General features: G+C 43.0%; 4 protein-coding genes across 4 annotated transcripts; 3 read left to right on the top strand and 1 right to left on the bottom strand.

Annotated features, from left to right (window-relative positions):
- The first annotated feature begins 409 nt into the window (after window positions 1-409).
- On the top strand, window positions 410-3867 carry tmem106ba (transmembrane protein 106Ba). Its single transcript, XM_037275128.1, has 8 exons — window positions 410-539; window positions 1399-1614; window positions 1807-1870; window positions 1948-2107; window positions 2235-2378; window positions 2675-2724; window positions 2805-2858; window positions 3011-3867. Exons 2-8 carry the CDS (start codon window positions 1413-1415, stop codon window positions 3126-3128), a joined length of 792 nt encoding a protein of 263 aa, XP_037131023.1. The 5' UTR covers window positions 410-539; window positions 1399-1412; the 3' UTR covers window positions 3129-3867.
- A 2152-nt stretch (window positions 3868-6019) lies between these two features.
- On the top strand, window positions 6020-7733 carry LOC119136526 (von Willebrand factor D and EGF domains). The gene is made up of 5 exons (XM_037275130.1): window positions 6020-6368; window positions 6820-6915; window positions 6988-7092; window positions 7253-7348; window positions 7490-7733. Exons 1-5 carry the CDS (start codon window positions 6131-6133, stop codon window positions 7600-7602), a joined length of 648 nt encoding a protein of 215 aa, XP_037131025.1. The 5' UTR covers window positions 6020-6130; the 3' UTR covers window positions 7603-7733.
- Window positions 7734-7756: 23 nt separating this feature from the next.
- LOC119136505 (von Willebrand factor D and EGF domains) lies at window positions 7757-13748 on the bottom strand. The gene is made up of 20 exons (XM_037275083.1): window positions 13165-13748; window positions 12437-12615; window positions 12088-12319; window positions 11590-11655; window positions 11274-11512; window positions 11113-11202; window positions 10828-11047; window positions 10624-10761; window positions 10392-10556; window positions 10044-10265; window positions 9699-9794; window positions 9519-9614; window positions 9347-9442; window positions 9031-9126; window positions 8863-8958; window positions 8689-8784; window positions 8528-8623; window positions 8362-8457; window positions 8195-8292; window positions 7757-8118 (listed from the first exon to the last, which is right to left on the bottom strand). Exons 1-20 carry the CDS (start codon window positions 13316-13318, stop codon window positions 8104-8106), a joined length of 2586 nt encoding a protein of 861 aa, XP_037130978.1. The 5' UTR covers window positions 13319-13748; the 3' UTR covers window positions 7757-8103.
- A 2214-nt stretch (window positions 13749-15962) lies between these two features.
- On the top strand, window positions 15963-18751 carry arl4aa (ADP-ribosylation factor-like 4aa). Its single transcript, XM_037275133.1, has 2 exons — window positions 15963-16146; window positions 17109-18751. Exon 2 carries the CDS (start codon window positions 17204-17206, stop codon window positions 17807-17809), a length of 606 nt encoding a protein of 201 aa, XP_037131028.1. The 5' UTR covers window positions 15963-16146; window positions 17109-17203; the 3' UTR covers window positions 17810-18751.
- The last annotated feature ends 399 nt before the right edge of the window (window positions 18752-19150 follow it).

The following is a 19150-nucleotide window of genomic DNA, read 5'->3' as shown; positions in this document are numbered from 1 at the left end:
ACGGGGTACAAGAGAGGTTAAACACATTGTTTGCACAAAACAATGAGCCAGTCAAGCATGGTTGCACACTGCCACCGTCTGGCCCAATGGATGTAAACAACCGTGCCAACTGCAGTACACGTATTAAACATTTACACTGACATTTCTGCACGCATTCATAAATCATAGAATATTTAATTAAAAAACAGATAATATGTAATAATACTTTTGTAATATTTACATGGTGCTATATGTTGGTATTTGTCATCCAGTTGGGGAAATGGACGGGGGGGGGGGCCTCAAGCATATTCTAATTAACTTATTCAAAGTCTCTTATTTATATATTGTTAGCATTTCATCGCATTTTTACCCGTCGATTTTTAACGTAATCTATTGCGCTAAAATGCAACGTCACGAGTGTTGGCATCTTCTGACCAATAGGGAGAAGTGATGGGGGCGTTCCGGAGCGCTTCGTTCTCCCTTGCCGATTAGAAGCACAACAAACCCAGCGGCGAGATCGCATGACAGCAGATTCCGCAAAATAAAGAGCGACGACACAGGTGAGCCGGTCGGTACCGGATTTGACAGGAATTGTCTTCTTCAAAAACGAAAGCGACGAACAAAAGTATCGGTCAAAAAACTGTTGCGGTGACGCATTGCCGTCCGTCCACTGAGCCTGCTGCGTTTGTCTCGTGAAATTCATTTGGCCGATGTCACCAGAGCGTAAAACATTTTTACGGTTATTGTGTGAACATCTAACATTTGTCACTGAATACTGAATTCAGCCTGCATAGAAATTGGGGCGTGGAAATGAAGCTTCCGATACTTTGTGTTCCCCACTCGCGTCGACGGTATATGGAACAAACAGTATGGCGGACTGGGTCCGAAGCATCATGTTGTTAAACATACAAAGTCCTGCGCCCACCTACAAAACCACCCGAAAATGAGATAAAAATTAACCTTGTGAAATGAATAATCATGTAATATTAACATTCGTGTTGGTCTTCTGAATCATCAATAGAATAGATAGAGCTGAGTTTTCTGTTGAAAACAACAACGTTTTTTGTATATATTAAAACGGATTGATCTGATAGAATATTGAAATTATATGATAAAAATTAAAATTAATATTTGGGAAAAAAACCATTGCTCTTTGATCCTATCTTATGCATCAGTTTTTTTTTTTAAGTTGTATTGAGTTAAAGCTAAACATCCAATCTTTTTTTTTCTTACCATTTTAAGCAAGCGTATGGTGGAACCAGAGTCATACTGATTTTAATTCACTTGGGAAAAATGGTTCGCACAACTTTTGAGAAGATTCAAACTAATCACTAGCCTCCATTTTGTTGGGCATAGTTCAGCAATTAACCTATCTGTGGCAACATGCATGTGTATATATTTTTTTTTTGCGCTAAATAGTGACGGTGTCAGCGATGGGGAAGTCCCAGTCACTGCTGGCTTGGCACAAAGACGTCAGTCAGGACGCATTGACAGCAAATACGGACGAGTACGATGAGACGTCGGTGCCGGAGGATGAAAAGAATGGAGAAGTTTCACAGTTTCCATATGTGGAGTTCACTGGACGGGACAGCGTGACCTGTCCCACGTGTCAGGGCACCGGTCGCATCCCACGAGGTAAAAAACAAAACAAAAAAAACAATCTACCAAACGAACTCAAAAGTACAATGCGTTGTTTCTAGACTGCTTGGGTTGCAGTAAATAATCAAATACCTGAAATTATGACATCACAAAATGGTTGCACTACAATGGTATGTGGACGTTTGCTGTACAATAACTGCTTTCATTGTTTTCCTAATGATTGACCAGGTCAGGAAAATCAGCTGGTGGCTCTGATTCCTTACAGTGACCAAAGGCTGAGGCCGAGCAGAACGTGAGTTGTTTTCGTACGGATGCGCGGAAAAACGCATTGTTAGCTCTGTCTCATTTTGTTTTTTGTCTGGCGTGCAGGAAGCTTTACGTGACCATCTCGGTGTGCGTTTGCCTACTGCTGTCCAGCCTCGCCGTCTTCTTCCTATTCCCTCGCACCATCAACGTCGAATACGTGGGCGTCAAGTCGGCTTACGTGACCTACGATCACGAGAAACAGATCATCTATCTCAACATTACGGTACGATCGTCCAGCTGTGTCAATACTTGCTTTTGTACAATTGGCAACTGTTTCCCAGCAAACATCAGCGAATTTGGGGTTTTTACAGCCACAATTCCTCATATCTCTGTTGTCCTCTACCATCCAGAATACGCTGAACATCACGAATAACAACTATTACGCCATATCGGTCACCAACATCACCGCCCAAGTGGAGTTTGCCAAGACGGTGATCGGCAAAGCCAAGTTCAACAAGAACAGCACTGTCATTGTACCTCTGGACCAGCGACAGGTGTGTACCGGTGTTTTTTAAGTGCAACAAAAGCATTATAGCCAAGTCAAGAATAAGCGTCAACCCTCGCCCTCTAGTGGACAAAAGCAACACTGACAGTCCAGCACAGCCTTCCTGCTGTTTGTTGTGTCATATGACACCTGCTCAATATGGATCACAGATGGGCTTCTGCAAACTTTGGACTTAGCGCAAACCACTTCAATAGAAAGGGAGACTTAAAAACAACACTGTTAACTTTTCTAATCTGCTCACCTTTGAACCACAAGTTGAGAATTCTCTGCGTTTGTGTTTTCCAGATTGACTACACCGTTCCCACTGTGATTGCAGACGAATTAAATTACATGTTGTAAGTTAATGTTTCTCCGAGTGCATTTGATGCTATATGGACTTGTCACAACGTGCTGATGTTTATCTCGTCGTCCGCAGTGACTACTGTACGCTGCCGTCCATCAGAGTGCACAACATGGTGGTCATGATGCAGTAAGTAGGACTTCAACAACTATTTGTTTAACCGCTGAAACGGATTTTTCACCCATTATCTTCAGATGTGCATCAGCTATTAAACAAATCTCTGAATTTACTTTACAGGCGACTTACTGAAATTGTTTTTTTGTTTTTTTTTAATAAACCAGGGTAACTGTGACAACGTCATACTTTGGCCACGCCGAGCAGGTGTCGCAGGAGATGTACCAGTATGTGGACTGTGGAGGGAACACCACGACCTTGCATGGTCACGTGGAAGCATTCTAAGAACACCAGCCCAACTTTCAAAAGTCTTCGTCTTACTAGGTGAAGTGCTAGTTAGTTGGTTCTTTCTTCCTTAATTGAACAGCCGTTACAGCCGCTTTTGCATTAACAGTGTGTTAAAGTAAACCGCTAGTTTGGAAAAAGTTCTTTTAACAATAAAAATGTGTTTTAGATAGCTTGCATAGTTCACACTCCGACTATCGTTTGGCATGTTTTTGCCGGCTGTTCTGGACCACTAACTTCCCCAGCACTTTTCATCCTCTAGAGGTACTAAAAAGTATTAAAAAGTCAGTTAAGGGAGAAAGGTACTTTTGGTTTAGTTGACACCTCATATTTTTTTTGTTTTTCTTAACTGGACTCTTTACTTTTGGCTGTATTTTGACATGTGTTTAGTCCCTGCTGTTGTTTATTCACTATTATTTGAGCATTTCTTTGGAGTGTGATTTTAACACAAATGTGATTGCAGTAAAAGATGTCATGAATATCTGCTATTTTTGCAAGTGGCAACGGGGTATGTTATGAGACATGAAAATGGAGCTTGATTATGAACTGGATGCATTTTTGTCTTTATTTTCTGAATCTGTGGTGACCTCCGTTCTCTCTGTGCAACTTGTGATACCATGTTGTTAAATAAACTTAATTGGATTCTTTCATTTGCTATTTAAAAAATCTATAAGATGGATAACATTTGAGGTTACTTTGTAAAGAAGGAACGCCTAAAATAAAATGTTTTGTCCTTTCATTGTGTTGTACTGTCTGTGGCATACAGGGGGCGCTGTAGACCTAGAAATAATTAAGTGACTACTGTGAAAACTAGTTCTTCAAAAATATTAGGAAAAGAAGACATTTGCGATAAAAAAATGGTTTGCTTATATAATAGTGGATAACACAAAAGAAGTCAAAGTCAACTAATCGATGCACAGTAAGGTGAATATAAATGCGGCACACACAAAGTCCATCATGTACTTTTATTTATTACATTTATTCAAACTCCCAGTGGCATTAACATGCCACCGCGTCCAAGTTATTCCGACAACTTCCTCGACCTAGAAACCGCGCCAGCTGTCTCCAGAGCATCGCAGTATGTTTCCATCTGTTTTGCTCGTCAAAACCACGGCCGTCTCGCTTCCTGTTCATCAGACAGCTTGCTGTAACATGGAAACACACGAAAAAAACATAACACACAAAATTGTATATAGGTCAAAAATTTAAAAAGCAACTGCAAATACAGCGAATATTATAAGCCCACTCACAATAAGTAAAATTTGCTATATAGACTACATTAAAATATATATATATTACTGCTAAAAAGTGTTAACAAATTTAAGTATATTAAAAACTGACTTTTTAAAGCATTTCTGAAAGTTACCAGTGTCGGTTTATTGTAGAACTTTACAAAAAAAAATACAATCAAACATTTGAAATGTAAACTCGAAACTCGCAAAGAAAACCACATTATTTCCCCTAGTGAAATTTGCTAGCTTGGTGCTATGCTAACATGTGAAACTATACAGTAAACTGGCTAAACTGAAATTAGCATAGCTGTGGTAATTCTAAACCTTCAAATCACTACGAATTGAACACACGTGGGGCGGCAAAAAATAAATATGAAGTACACAATACATACTTACAGCAACTTATGTGAACTCTGCTCCTTCACTGCTTCTTCTTGCTGGTAAATATCTTGCATCTCTTCCAGTAGAACTCAGAGCGGCCCAAGATGTTTAATTGCAGTGTGTTGAAGGCACACAACTCTAAATTCAGACTTACCTGTGTTGATTTCATCCCAATGTTATTCAAATTGTACATTTACACAGAAACAATAACACAACAATTCTCTAAATTCAGACTTATCTGCGTTCATTTGATCCCAATGTTATTCAAATTGATTTACACAGAAACAATAACACAACAATTCTCTAAATCCAGACTTACCTGTGTTCATTTTATCCCTATGTTATTCATATTGTACATTTACACAGAAACAATAACACAACAAAATGCATAAAATGACTGAACATTCCCTCATTGACTGTGTTGTTGACACTCCAGGTGACCTCCAACAGCGGATCATATAAGATCAACGTTTCCTCTCCCTGTGCATTTGCTAATGACTTTTCCACGTGTGCTTGTCTGCATGAACTGTTTTCCGACTTGTGACATTCTTCACAAAATCAAGTCAGACTGAAAAACGTTTACTGACGTCTGGAATGTTGAATAAAGGTTGGCAAAATAACAGTTAGGACCTAACCTAAGGGACCCTTTTGACAAGTGTTCTTTTTTCAGTTATTTGACTTAAGTTGATCGACATGATTCAAGATACAGCAACAATTTTAAAAATGTTTGAGAACATTTGAAACCAGGGAAAGGAAATAGTCTTGAAGCATTCGTTGGCCTCAAATTTTGTTGCTTGGTTGTGCTTATTGTGATTGTCTGAATGAGACGAGTAAAGTTTAATATTATTGAAAATTCCACAAAAATAGCTACCACTTGTCACGTGACAATAAATGCTAATGCTAACTTCAAACGGATGATGACCCTTGCGATGTTAATTCATTCCATTAAGTTAATTTTAATGAATTTAATATCACTTTTCATAACGTACAGGTTTCATGTGTGACATTTTGAATCTACAACTGGACAAACAGAAAGAAATATTACAATAATTTACTGGAGGACATAAAATGCTAATGAAGCTAAGAGCGAAAACGTAGCTACTAACTAGCTAGCTAACAGGCTAATTAATGGCGGACGCCAGTCAGTGATATGAAATAAGTTAACAACCTCGGTCATGGTATAAGTTATTTTCCTTAACGTTAAAAGTTGGAGGTTAAAAAAAAGTTGTTTCTTACCTCCACCATCATGGACCCTCCCGTCAGGCGGCCACGCCCGCTTCCCCCCACACTTACCTCCCGCTTGTCTCCGGGCAGGCTGCCGGGCGGCGGGAAGCTCCTCCGGTGCTATTCCTCCATTAGCGGACTTCCCTTGCTCCCTTTGAGTCAGTCATGGGCTTTTTCGGGACACCGGGACCGGCCACGGCGGCTCTGCTTCTGGCAGTGTGGCTTTGCGGTCTATGTGGCAGTCTTTGCTGGGCGCGTTCGGACGCTCCTCGGGGGGTAGCACTGGGCTTCGTTTTTGACCCGAAGGCGACGTGCGAGCCGCCGTGCCAGCACGCCGGAGTGTGCATCCGCAATCACACATGCCTGTGCGGCCGCGGTTACGATGGGGACAACTGCCAGTATGGTGAGAAAATGCTTCCGCGACAACGTCTATAGACACCTGCATATCTTATTTTAATAATGATTGTTTGAATAAAGTAGAATTCCAGAAATTATTGTAGATACAAAACTCGTTTTTAATCAGACTTAATTAAGCGGATTAAACCATTATTGTCGCCTGCATGTCAATTCAGTTTGTTCCATGATTGCTTTTTAAATAAAGTTGTATTCAAATACACAAGGCTGTAATTTAACTTTAACAAACTCATAAAATACAATCAGATTTTTTTCTACCACTGACAAAATCAAACAAAATTCTTCAATCAAAAAGCGCAAATGACAATCCAATTCAAATTAGATTTAGCAATTTGTTTTTGTCCAAAACGTGCGTGTTTTAAACGTCTCTTAGACACAACGTCATTAATGAATATATTTTATATTTTAAAAAAAGTGATTTTTCAATTGTGTGCATGCAGCCAACTGCTATCCCAAATGTAAGAATGGAGGTGTGTGTCTTCGTCCTGGAAAGTGCAGATGTCCCTCAGGCTTTGGAGGCAGATATTGTCACAAAGGTATCATTTTAGTATTGTATAATGTCACACAAAAGCAAAAAGAAGTTGGACAAACATTGTTTGTGTGTGTAGTGACATGCAATGACGGCTGCTGGAATGGCGGTGAATGCAACGCTGTCAACGGAGTGGCCAAGTGTATTTGTCCCTCCAGCTGGACAGGCTCCAAATGCCAAGAAGGTTTGTGTTTTGGGCTTTTTTTAATGGGCCCAGGTCCAATTACATTACCACCTTGGCTCCCAGTGGTGGGAGGGACTAAAACATCCCCTGTGACAAACTGGGGTTCACTGTTCATAAATTTCTGCTGCTAATAATGTTCCTGCGCTTTGTTTCCTGTCAGCTATTTGCCCCCAAGGCTGCAGAAATGGGGGTGTCTGCATGGCCCCTGGAATCTGCAGCTGTCCTGAAGGATGGCTGGGGGGCGCCTGCCACATCGGTGAGTTCGACAGCACTCACAACAGTAAAAGTACTTTTTGAGACGCCAATTGTGAATTTTTGCGTATCATCGCAGAGGCTTGATTTGAAACTTTGTTAAAAGCAAAGGGAATGTTAATTTTTTTATTGATGTGCGTTGCAGCCGAGTGCACTCTGCGATGCCTGAATGGAGGAAAATGCATTTCACCGAACAAATGCCGCTGCCGTCTCCCCTTCTTGGGGCCTCGCTGTGAGGAAAAGAAGAGGCGCCACTAGGGCCCGACAGTCCACTTTACTTACTTCTCATTTATTCTCATTTTTATTGTACCAATACGGCTTGCGTTGTCTGTCTGTGTATGAATTGTACTTTGTGTCATTAAATGGAGTAATAAAAACATTTAAAGGAAAAAACAGTTTCTTTAGTCATATATTTTTCTTACAATATGTTTCCATTTAATAACAATCACAGTTACTCTCAGGTGCGCTAATAAACAAAAGCATGTATAAACAATAGCATATAAGTCATGATACTACTAATAATAAAATCCAAATATTTACCGTCATTAATGTATATATTTGTCAAATAATTTTGGGTAGGGGCATGGAGGAGCCTCTCATGCAATGTGACTTAAAAAGAAAAACGCTTTCATATGAGGTAGAGGACAGTCAGGGGAACTAAAAAGACAAAAGCAATACATCAAGTCCCCACAAGGCGGCGACATTTGTCAATCTACACATACATACTGGTATCCACACACTCCCTGTCCTTCCTTCACTTCAGGCTTGCGAGACCTGCGAAACACACAAAGGTACATCGAGATAAGATGGATGTAGCCCACCATCTACTTTTCTAACATCTAGCACTGACCTGAACGGCGCATGTGAGACCCTTGTAGCCCCTCCGACAGTAGCAGTAGTCAGGCAGCACGCAGCGCCCCCCGTTCAGGCAGCGCTGTCGGCACACGGCTATTTGCACAGCAAGTATTAGCCAAACGATATTATTTATAAATATTTGATTTATATGATGTGACTCACGTGTTTGACACTGCAGGCCCTCCCAGCCGGCGGTACAGTGGCACGTGTTGGGCCCCACGCACTCGCCTCCGTTTTTACACTTCTGCAGACACACGGCTAAAACACACAACATTTGTATTATTATTATTAATCGTGCATGCTATTTATTCCATCTCATCTTACGTACGTATGTTACATCTGTTTCCCCTCCAGCCTGATGTACACGAACACGTGTTGGCCCCTACACATTTGCCGCTGTTCATACACGTGGGCTCGCACACACCTGTAACACACAAACATATTAACGTTTGGATATAATAAGTGTATCGGTGTGTGAGAGAGACTCACTCCTTTGACATCGTTTCCCCGTGTAACCTTCGGGACATGAACACACGTTGTTCCGCATGCACTGACCTCCGTTCTTGCAAGGCGGGCTGCACACAGCTAACACACACACACAGACTTATGTCACTTGAATTCTTCAAAAGTCAAAACTTTGAAAGGATTGATTTTGTTCGTCACCAATTTGACACTGTGAGCCGTAGAATCCGCCGGGACAAGCGCACACGTTTGGTTTGATGCACGTTCCTCCATTCAGACACACCGGACTGCACTCAGCTACGCACACACAAATAACTCACTATTATTATGATTAATGTAATTAGTGCTACAGTATGTGTTGTGTCATACCTGTGTTGCACGTGGGTCCATTCCAGCCTGGTTTGCATTTGCACACGTCAGGAGAAACGCATTCGCCGCCGTTTTCACAATGCCTGTTACACACCACTGACACACACATGGCATAATTCTACCTGGATACAAAGTTGAAATATTAAAAAAAAAAAAAAAAAATCCATTCAATTGGGAGAGTAAACTTGTAACTTTGAGGGGGGGAAAATATTAAATGTTTTCAGAACACTGCTATAATACAAAACTGTCTATAAGAATGAAATTGTAATTTTCCTCTCAAATTCAGGACAGAAAATTAATTTACAAAATCTCTCACTGATTTGACATCTTGGGCCCACGTAGCCATAGGAGCACGTGCAAAGGTTCCTGGCAAGACACGTGCCTCCGTGTTGACACGGCGGCTCGCAGTTTGCTATTTGATTGCCAAAAAAAAAAAAAAAGATGTAAGAATAGATGATAAAAGCTCCTCACGCGTGTTGTGATGTTACCTTCCTCGCACGTGGGCCCACCGTAACCCAGGGGACATTCGCACACGTTAGGACGCACACATTTGCCTTGGTTCTTGCAGTCGGGCCGGCAAACGGCTTGAAAGAGCAAAGAATTGGGGAAAACAAAAATTAAGCTGAAACACTCGTGTGTTTCTTTCTCTCTCACACTTACTTCCATACCCATGTGACAGTTGTATCCGGTGTATCCGTCCTTGCAGGTGCACGTGTTGGGCTGCGTGCACTCCATGTTCTTTCCACACTGAAACCTGCACACAGCTGGACAACAGCACAATGGTGTAAATTGGCTCCCTCTTGTGGTACAGCCGAGAATCACTGCTGAGTTCAGTTGTATTTAACTTTTAATTCTCTCAATGTCAGCCATATAAAAAAAAAAGGCACATTTTGGTCAACTTTAACATGTAATGCATCATTATTTAAGTTTTTAATGTTATGTATAAGAGCCAATGAAAAATAATACTAAAAAAATGTTTTTTTTCTGTGTCTCTATGGTTGTTGTCATCCCACCTTTGCACGTGATTCCATCACCCGCGTATCCAAGCGGGCAGCGTCCGGGGCTTCTCTCCGAAGACAAAGAAGAAGAAGCTCCTCGTGGGTTGGCGATGGTGGCTTCAGGTCTGCTGAATCTGTCAGGCTGCCGTCTGGGTGAGGAAAAGGTGGCGCGCATCATCTCCCTGCCTGGATTCAGTCTGCCGCTTGGAAGTTGTTCATCCGCGACGCTCGCCTGACCTGCAAAACACTGCAAGTTAGAAAAAATGACTTGTAAAGAAAGCACAAAACACAACTGAGAGAATGCAAATGAATGATGTCGAGCTATAATTAAATTAAATGAAATTTAAAAAATTGCATCCTCACCCGATGGCATGCAAGTGGTCCCGTTGCCATGGAGACCAGGCGGGCAGGGTCCACAGACATAGCCTGCCGCCACATGGGTGCTCTGGAAGCACTGGACACTGGGGTGGCAAGGTCTGCGGGACCAGGGCGAAGGTGGGGGCGCCACTCTCACGGGGGTCCCGGTCGCTTTGAATGTTAAAATGCAATCAAATGTGATTATTTTTTCAACCAAAATCAAAACAAGAGGACTAACGAGTGCACACAATGCCGTCGCCAACGTATCCACTTGGGCAGAGTCCACAGGAGAAGGAGCCCAGCGTGTTGGTACAGTCCACCCCGGGGTAGCATGGCTGAGAAACGCACTCGTTCACATCCTCTCGACACGTTACACCTGAGCGCACATCCCAAAAATAAAATCCAAATCCACGTTTGCTGTAAATTGACTCGACATGATTACCTGTCATTCCTGGCGGGCAGATGCACGAAAAGGAGTCGGCTCCGTCCACGCAGCGTCCCAGCCTGCAAGGGTTGGGTTTGCAGTCGTCCACGTTGACCTCGCAGCGGTGACCTTTGAACCCGCCCGGGCAGGCGCACGTGTCGTTGCCGCTGCCGGCTGTGATGTTGACGTCGCTCACGCACCAGCCACCGTTCACGCACTCGCACGGACGTACCAAAACCTTAAAAATAAAATACAACAAAATAAATAATAAAACAACTACAAAAAAAATATATATAAAATGACCTGAGTCCCAGCAAAGAACTCTGGACTTTCCACTGAAGCACTGTGGACGTCTGGAGAGTCCAAAGAGAAGCTGTAGACGGAGCAGTAAATCTGAGAGAAGATATTTAAAAAAAAATGACTCACTTCTTTCCTTCTCATTGATTGGTTGAGTGAGGCCTGACCTTGTCCTCCAGACGGAGGTTGAAGCCGTCCAGCTCGATGAGAGCCCACGTCTGGATGGTGGTCTCCCGCTTGAGCTCCTCCCGCTTGCCCTGAGATGAGGTTCGGGACCAGGCCACCACGTGGCCGAGTGAGCTGCTGGACTTGTTGGAGCTGTGGGAGAAGCTGCACTTGAGATGCACGATGCCCGCTATCCACTCGGGAGCGATTATGGGCTCGGATGGAGCGGCAGGCTGCTCGACTGATGTCAATAAAGAGGAAAGAATGAGCAAAGTATCCAAATGTATTGTTTTAACTCACAATCAGGAAGGTCCTCACTTGTACATGTTCCGTCTATGTTGACCTCACCGTGCTCGCAGGTCAAAGGTGACATGGTGGCCATTTCTGCGAGGAAATTCTGAATTACTGCAACAAGGCCATTGGCACATTTTTCCTGTAACTACAGAACTGGATTCTCCTAAAATTATGATTTTGATCAATTTCTCATAATACTTTGAAAATTAAAACATTTTGTATTGTAATATTCTAAACTTTTTTCCCTTCATAATAAAATGTTATCTAAAATATATATATTTTTTCTTTTTCTTCTTAAATTATTCTTTTCTTATAAAAGTCTAATATTGTGATTTTTTTCATCAACATTTCTTTCTTACTTTTGATTTTTTTCCTAGTAATAATATGAGCTTTGGGGGGAAAAGTGCACCAAAAACTATCAAAATGTTTCTGTAAAAATTGCACCCTCTCGACCTACTACTGTTTTTGTCCATTTCATTTTTAGAGCTCCTTTGTGGAGCCATATTCACAGATGCACTGTACCTTGTGCACAGTACCCCATGCATCCTTGAGTGGGCTGCAGCAAATAAACGTAGAATCCTCCACAGTTGCGCACGGACACCGGGATGCGGAACAGGCAGCATTCCTTGCTGCTGCTCGGGAACAACTGCCAGGCGGCGCAGGCGGTCAAATGCCGAAGCTCCAGAGGACCCGGCAGCGACTCGCCTTCTCCCAGAGACAGCCAGACCGGAGCCTGGGTCCCGCAGTGGTTCACCTGACACAAGCGGAAATGCTTCATCCAAGTAGACAAAAATCAAGCCCGCCGTTTTGGTTTCAAGCAGCCATTCTAAAAGTCATTTCTGCTACTTAACAGACAGATGAGACTCTATACCTCCACACACCGGGTGGGCATGCTGGCCGGCTTGTCGAACATTTGGAACTGGTACCAGCCGGGCGTCAGTGAATGGTCACAGACAAAGTCCCGCTGGAGCCAACTGGAGCTGAAGGTTGTGCTGCGGTACGGGTTCTGTAGGACCCCGTGGCCTTCTGGAGTGCACTCGGGTGGGAGCGCTAGAAAAGGAGTGGTGGCTGGATCAATACATGGAACAACTCTTCATGAGGTAGATATTTTTATGTGAGAACAATTCACGGTAAATATTATGGATTTTTTCTGTTTAACTACAAGCCCCACAAAAATCTTAAAATAGACAAAATGCCAATAAAGTGTTTAAGTGAGGATTGACCCCAATGAAAGGTGACTGACAGGCAGAAGAGACCTAATGGAGATAAACTGCGAGCATGGCATGTCACCTGACCGCACTTGAATGACTTTTATAATTGGATTTTTACTTTTGTACATTTATAACGTGCTAAGTTACCTTCCATTTACAGGTAATCAATAAAAAAAATTCTCCACAAGTATCCTACATCAATTTAAGTGTCAAAGTATTTTGTCACATCTGCCGGCGGCACAACCAAAACCTCAACACGCTTATTTTATGGATTAAGTTCAAGTTAATGGCTTTCAATCACGCGAAATCGGAACTATATCTCCTAAACGGCCTAACATTGTCCCAATTTCAGAAGATGCGGCTGCTAGAAGAAGTGCGCAGAACGTACCCGTTTGCGCGCGCACTACGTAGGGGAGCGCAAGCGCGACGCACGCCACAACTGTGACAAGCGTCCCAACTCCAAGGTTCGTCGTGCTTCTCAATTTGGTTCCGGTCGGGGTAAATCCTTCCGCGGCCTCCGTCCCCCTCCTCATCCCCCGCATTTTGCAGCGTTCTCGTCTCTCGGTGGAAGTGGGAGTCCGGCTTCGGTGTCCCCGGACTGCAGCCTGGAGGTAGGCTGAGCTCACTGAGTCAGGCTCCCCGCGATCGGAGCGCCAGGAGGGGCGGGAGTGGGGACACCGCCGATGCCCATGAACAGGTATGCTACTTGTGTGGAAAAAATACTAAAAAAATACAAGTACTGATTGTATCTGTAAAGTCTTCCCAGATGATTGGAAGCTGCTGACGGAGAACAACAATTTATGACTTCATGATTTGACCCAAGTCCGTCAGGCCGATTAGAATCAGACAAAAACATTAATCGGGGTCCTCAGCGGTTTGAGTCAAATACTTGGACCCTGTAACTGTATCAAATTGCAGTCTTTTTTTTTTCCACAGACCTGCGCCAACACACAACAGCAGGGAGCTGAACTTGTTCTCTCACAAAATCAAAATATGAGAGTAGCCACTCAAAATTACCACAACAATCCAAAAATAAATGCCCACAAAACTGACAATTTCTTTCATTGTTCATAAAAGGACTTCTTACGAAAAATAATGCAAAGTGCACTAAATACCAACACTGGCAAAATTGGACAAGAAATCTACACAAATAGACCAAGTCAAATAAAATTGAACAGAAACCACCAAAAATCACATTTGACCTAATTTCCCACAATGCGGACAAAAACTCACAGTGTACAATATTCCCTCCATAAATGAACAAAAGCTTCACAAAAAATGGCAAAACAAATCCTATGCCAAAAAATAATAACAAAAATAATGCAAAAAAAATGGATAAACTTTTTTGTGGTATGTAATTAATGTGCATTCCAGCTGAGTAATTGTATCCCATTAATAATGCTGGGGTCACGAAGGTCATTTCTTTGTTGTGATTGCAATCAGAGAAAAATACAGAAACACTTTTCCACCGCCTTTTCCATTCAAGAGGCCAATTCCCATTTAATGTCGGGGTTGAGCAAGGCCAGGCACAAGGAAGCTGTGAGAAACTGGCTGACTCGATGTCTATTCCAGGCGCCCGCCGTGCCGACGGTCCGAAGAGATTTACGAGTGAGCGGAGGGGGTTCTATTCCTCACGCGGCCTACAAGACAGCCAGGCACCTTAGCGTTGCTGCACTGGGAGGCGGTTGTCAACTTGAGTCATCTACTCAAGGAGTAGCTGCGTTTATGCAGCGCTTGCTTGTTTTACTGACTTGTACATTCCAACACTTCATCTTCGGCGAACAAAATGGACTGATGAGATACAGCTCACTTCAAACTGCTTGCTGTTAATGGAGTCGTCTGCTTGACAGATACAAATGCGGGACTATAAGCAGGGGCGTGCAACTGTGTGTGTGTGTGTGGGGGGGAGAAATCCATATATTAGCCCCACAATAATTCTTACTCCCACAACTAAAAAAAAAAAACTCAGAAGGAAAACAATCCTACAAATATATTCCCAAAATTGACAAACATGCCCCCCCCCCATACACACAATGGACAAAAATATGACACCAACATTGGACAGTAACAAAAAATCTCCACTTCCTCCCACATTTCAAAAACATGCACGTAATAATATTTTCAAATTGCTGCCTGAACTGGCACATTTGTGATATAATATGCTGCCATCTACCGGATCTATTGAGACATTACACCTGATTTCAAGAGATATGTTTAGATGTCATTTACATGCCGCCGGGTTAAACGTGACCACAGCTGCTCATTTGACACACCCACACCCTAAAAAATAAACATGCACATGCTTGAAGCATATGTAGAATATTTTGCATGACATCAATGCGCCATCTGTGAGCACGTGCACAAGTACTCATACACTAAATATAAAATCACCCAAAGATCAGGCCTTGAATTAAATCCCTGTGGACCTTACAGCTGCCACATGTTTGTCCTGTTTCAATTCCCAGGACTTCTTTTCAATATTCATTTATACTCTATATCCAAAGTCAGCGGTAATACTTACAATGGCCATCACTTGGTTGGGAGGCGCTGTCAAATTAAGACATGTGCTGCACTCACTTCCTTCTTCTGGACCAATCATTTTAAAGACAAACACGCGAAGGGACGCACGCATGCGCACATAAAGACCGGTTGCTAAGCTAGTAAGCTAAGGTGACTGTTGCTATGAGCGTAACCACCAAACACACATTCAGTCTTTTATGTCCCTTTGCGCATATACAGTATTAAATTCGCACGCTCCAGTTGACGCACACTTAGGGTGCGGACGATTATGTTGTTGCAAAAGACGTCGTCACACTAAAACAGTCATTTTATAACATTAGAAATGAAGTGACTTCATTTGTTGAAAGTGCCAATGGGTTTCAATCATCAGTCTTAAATACACAAATAGCGATCGTAACAAACTACAAAGATGTGCTGGTGTAGTAGTTATCACTCTATCTTTTAAAGACTTTAATCGCCAAACAACAGCCAGAAGCAAGCTGAGACTCGATAGATTTAAATATTGATAAGAGACGGCGGCGTACGCCAGAACTTCAACAGGTGATCCACGTTCCCGGGCGTATTTCTGATTGACATCCGCGACGAACCAATCAGCGGTCAGACATGAGAGTGAGCGAGCCAATCGTATGCGGCAGCGGAATCGCTACGGGCGGGCGTTTACTCCGTCTGCCGAGCCCAGGCGTCGTCAGTCTAGTCTACAACGCCGAGGTTCGAGCACTCACGGCTGGCATGTTCGCTTCGCTCCCACCAGGGAGTCGGAAATTCGACATTATTCATCTTTTAACAACAGAAGGCGGCTTTTGATCAGTGAAAAAGCGGCGGATATTTGCGCTGCGGGGGAGTCAGACTGGTAGGTTTCAAGCGATCTGCTATTTTTCCACCCTCCTTGTACGCAGTCGCCCCCTGCAATTAAAACAGGTTTACGTGTTAGGCAAAGCTCGACTGAAGGTATGCGCCGCACACATTCCACTATACACATAAAATAAAACAATTCGTTAGAGAAATTAAATTAAAATGTTTCTGATCATTTATTTATGTCTGGGATTTACCGACAATAAGGTTACAGCCACGAGCGATATTTAGATATCGTCATATGCATTCGATGTTTTTATGATGCACTTGGTAAGATTAGTTTGGATCATGTTTGCACACTGTGTGAAGCAGCGTTGCATAATACTGCTTTTGTTATCTTTTCACTGACATGTTTAGTTAGGATAATGCTCCAAGTCATTATTCCGTCATAGGTGGTGACTCATTTCAATGGGATTCATTCTGAGGCGGTATAAATGTCTTATTATTCTTATTAAATATCACCACAGAGAAGAAGACCCAACTGTTTTTTACATGCATTAATTAGCTACTGATGTGAAGCTCCAGGAATACATGTAATGAAGTGTAGTACTAGAAACGATCATGCAAATTGAAGTTAATTGATCCAAATTAGTTTCAGATTAGGGTTAGATCATCAGGAACATTCTGTAACCTGAAGTCAAACTGGTTTGTCTAAAACTGAGCAGCATAACTGGGAACCCATCCAAACTTGGGATTTCCACGTTATTTGGCACAAGTGTTGCAGAGAAAGTTTAGTCCTGATAAAGACTTACCAGTTGTCTAACTTGTTTGTGAAATACTTTTACAAAATATTTTACAGCACATTTTGTCGCGTTCTTTTTCGAGCCTTGCTAAATTGGCTCGTTTTCTGTCTGGTTTAATTAAACGACCCACTCGTCACTCCATAAATTGGCAACATTTTGACCGGTTTGCTCTTTTTCTCCCTTTTTGGAAAAAGAATAACCTTCAATGTGCTTTCAGGTTCTTGCTGCAGCCATTTTGGATTATCAAATCACACTGAGGATTAGTGGGTGAAAGTTGGCTCCAATCCCGCTGGCCCTTCCCCATGAGGAAAGATGGGGAATGGCTTCTCAGAACAACCTAGCTTCCTGGCCAGCATCCCCTTCTTCCAATCCTTCCACATCGCAATCCTTGGGCTGGACTCGGCCGGGAAGACCACTGTGCTGTACAGGCTGCAGTTCAACGAGTTTGTCAACACGGTGCCCACCAAGGGTTTCAACGCCGAGCGGGTGCGGGTGTCTTTGGGCGGCCACCGCTCCGTGACCTTCCAGTTTTGGGACGTGGGCGGCCAGGAGAAGCTGCGGCCGCTGTGGAAGTCGTACACGAGATGCACGGACGGTATCATTTTCGTGGTGGACTCGGTAGATGCCGAGCGCATGGAGGAAGCTAAGACCGAGCTCCACAAAATCGCCAAGACTTCCGAGAACCAGGGGGTGCCGCTGCTGGTGGTGGCCAACAAGCAGGACTTGAGGCACTCCCTGGGCCTGCCGGAGATCGAGAAGCTCCTCGCGCTCAAGGAGCTGAGCCCGGCCACGCCGTGGCACCTGCAGCCCGCCTGCGCTATCATCGGGGACGGGCTCAGGGAAGGTCTGGACCGACTCTACGACCTGATCTTGAAACACAGAAAGGCGATTCGGCAGCAGAAGAAGAAGCAGCGATAAAAACTGCAGAGTTATCGGTGAAGGAATGTCTGGAGTTGAATCCAGCGTCAACATTGTTGTCTCAGTTCTTTGAGCTTGAAGGTTTGTCGGGCTGTGTTCACACTTGTCATGTTTGCTCTCCTAACGCGGTCGGTTTGGTCCAGCCAAACTACATTCAGCAGGTCTGGTGTGAACCTTTTGATTAGAACTGAGACCACTTAACTTGCAGTTGGGCTCACCCAAGCTCAATTGTGAATAGCACACGGAGGGCGGACGAAGTCTGCTCGAAGGATTCAACTGTGGTGCCGTTTTTTCTTTGGTCAAGTGTGAATGTACCAAATAAGATGACTGAGTCTACTCGGAGAGCTGGTACCGGTCCTGCTTGCAAGTGAGTGGACCGAACAAAAACAAAAGTAGTCGCTAACTCCCAAGTGTGAACACAGCCTTCAGTCATGTGACCATGCTGTGGATCAGGAAGTGATGTGTAAAGGAACAAAGTATGATGATGAGAAAGTTCTAGACATGTATGGCTTTCAAGATGTGAGAAGGTTTGGGGTCTGGAAGAGTGAGTAGGTACCAAGATGTGATTGAAAGTGGTTGTTCTATTCTTACCAAAAAATATTTTAAATTAAAAAAAAATAACTAGACGGGTTAGATCAATGAAATTTTCACTTTTTTTATGCTAACTCATCTTTTTTTTTTTTTTAACACTTCATATACGTGAAGGCAAAGTATTATTGTGCATTTTTGATTGATTTTTGGTTGCTGTCTTCTATCTCCCACCTAAAAGCACTTTAGATGATCACTTCTTATGGAGTTTACAGTTTGTTAGCTGGACTTTTTAAATATGCATTATTCGACCACTTTTGACAAATGCTATTTTGAGCCGGTTGCCGCGTTATCATGAGATTTTTTTTCTTTTTTTTTTGATAAATAAAAACCTATTTAGTGCACTGGTGAAAATGCTGTCCAGACTTTTATTCTCACCATGTTTTAAAGTGAGTTCTACCCTTGGTGAACTTTTCCCTAAATTCTGTTTGCATGCTGACTAAAGGCCAAAGAAGATTTTGAAAGAACCAAATGTTCCAAATACCTGCATTTGCCTGGACACGTTGCGCTGAATTTATGACTAAACCATCTCCAACGTGTGCTTTTCGAACCCGACATGTTAAGAACCAACCAGGTGGCTAACGCTTACACACTGTGTTTAAAAACAGGACAGGGGAGTGCAAATGTGTTTTCCACCGATGCTTATATAACAAGACAAGAGTTTAAGTGTTCCGACGTGAGCAAAAAAAAAGCACCCGAGTGTTGTTAGGTTAACAATCATCTCCGTCCTCCGAGGCTCGGTAATGCGGTCGG

Source organism: Syngnathus acus, chromosome 16, assembly GCF_901709675.1.
Source record: "Syngnathus acus chromosome 16, fSynAcu1.2, whole genome shotgun sequence".
Classification (NCBI taxonomy): Eukaryota; Metazoa; Chordata; class Actinopteri; order Syngnathiformes; family Syngnathidae; genus Syngnathus; species Syngnathus acus.
Note: the sequence above shows the minus strand (reverse complement) of the source record. Positions and strands in the feature narration are given on the sequence as shown.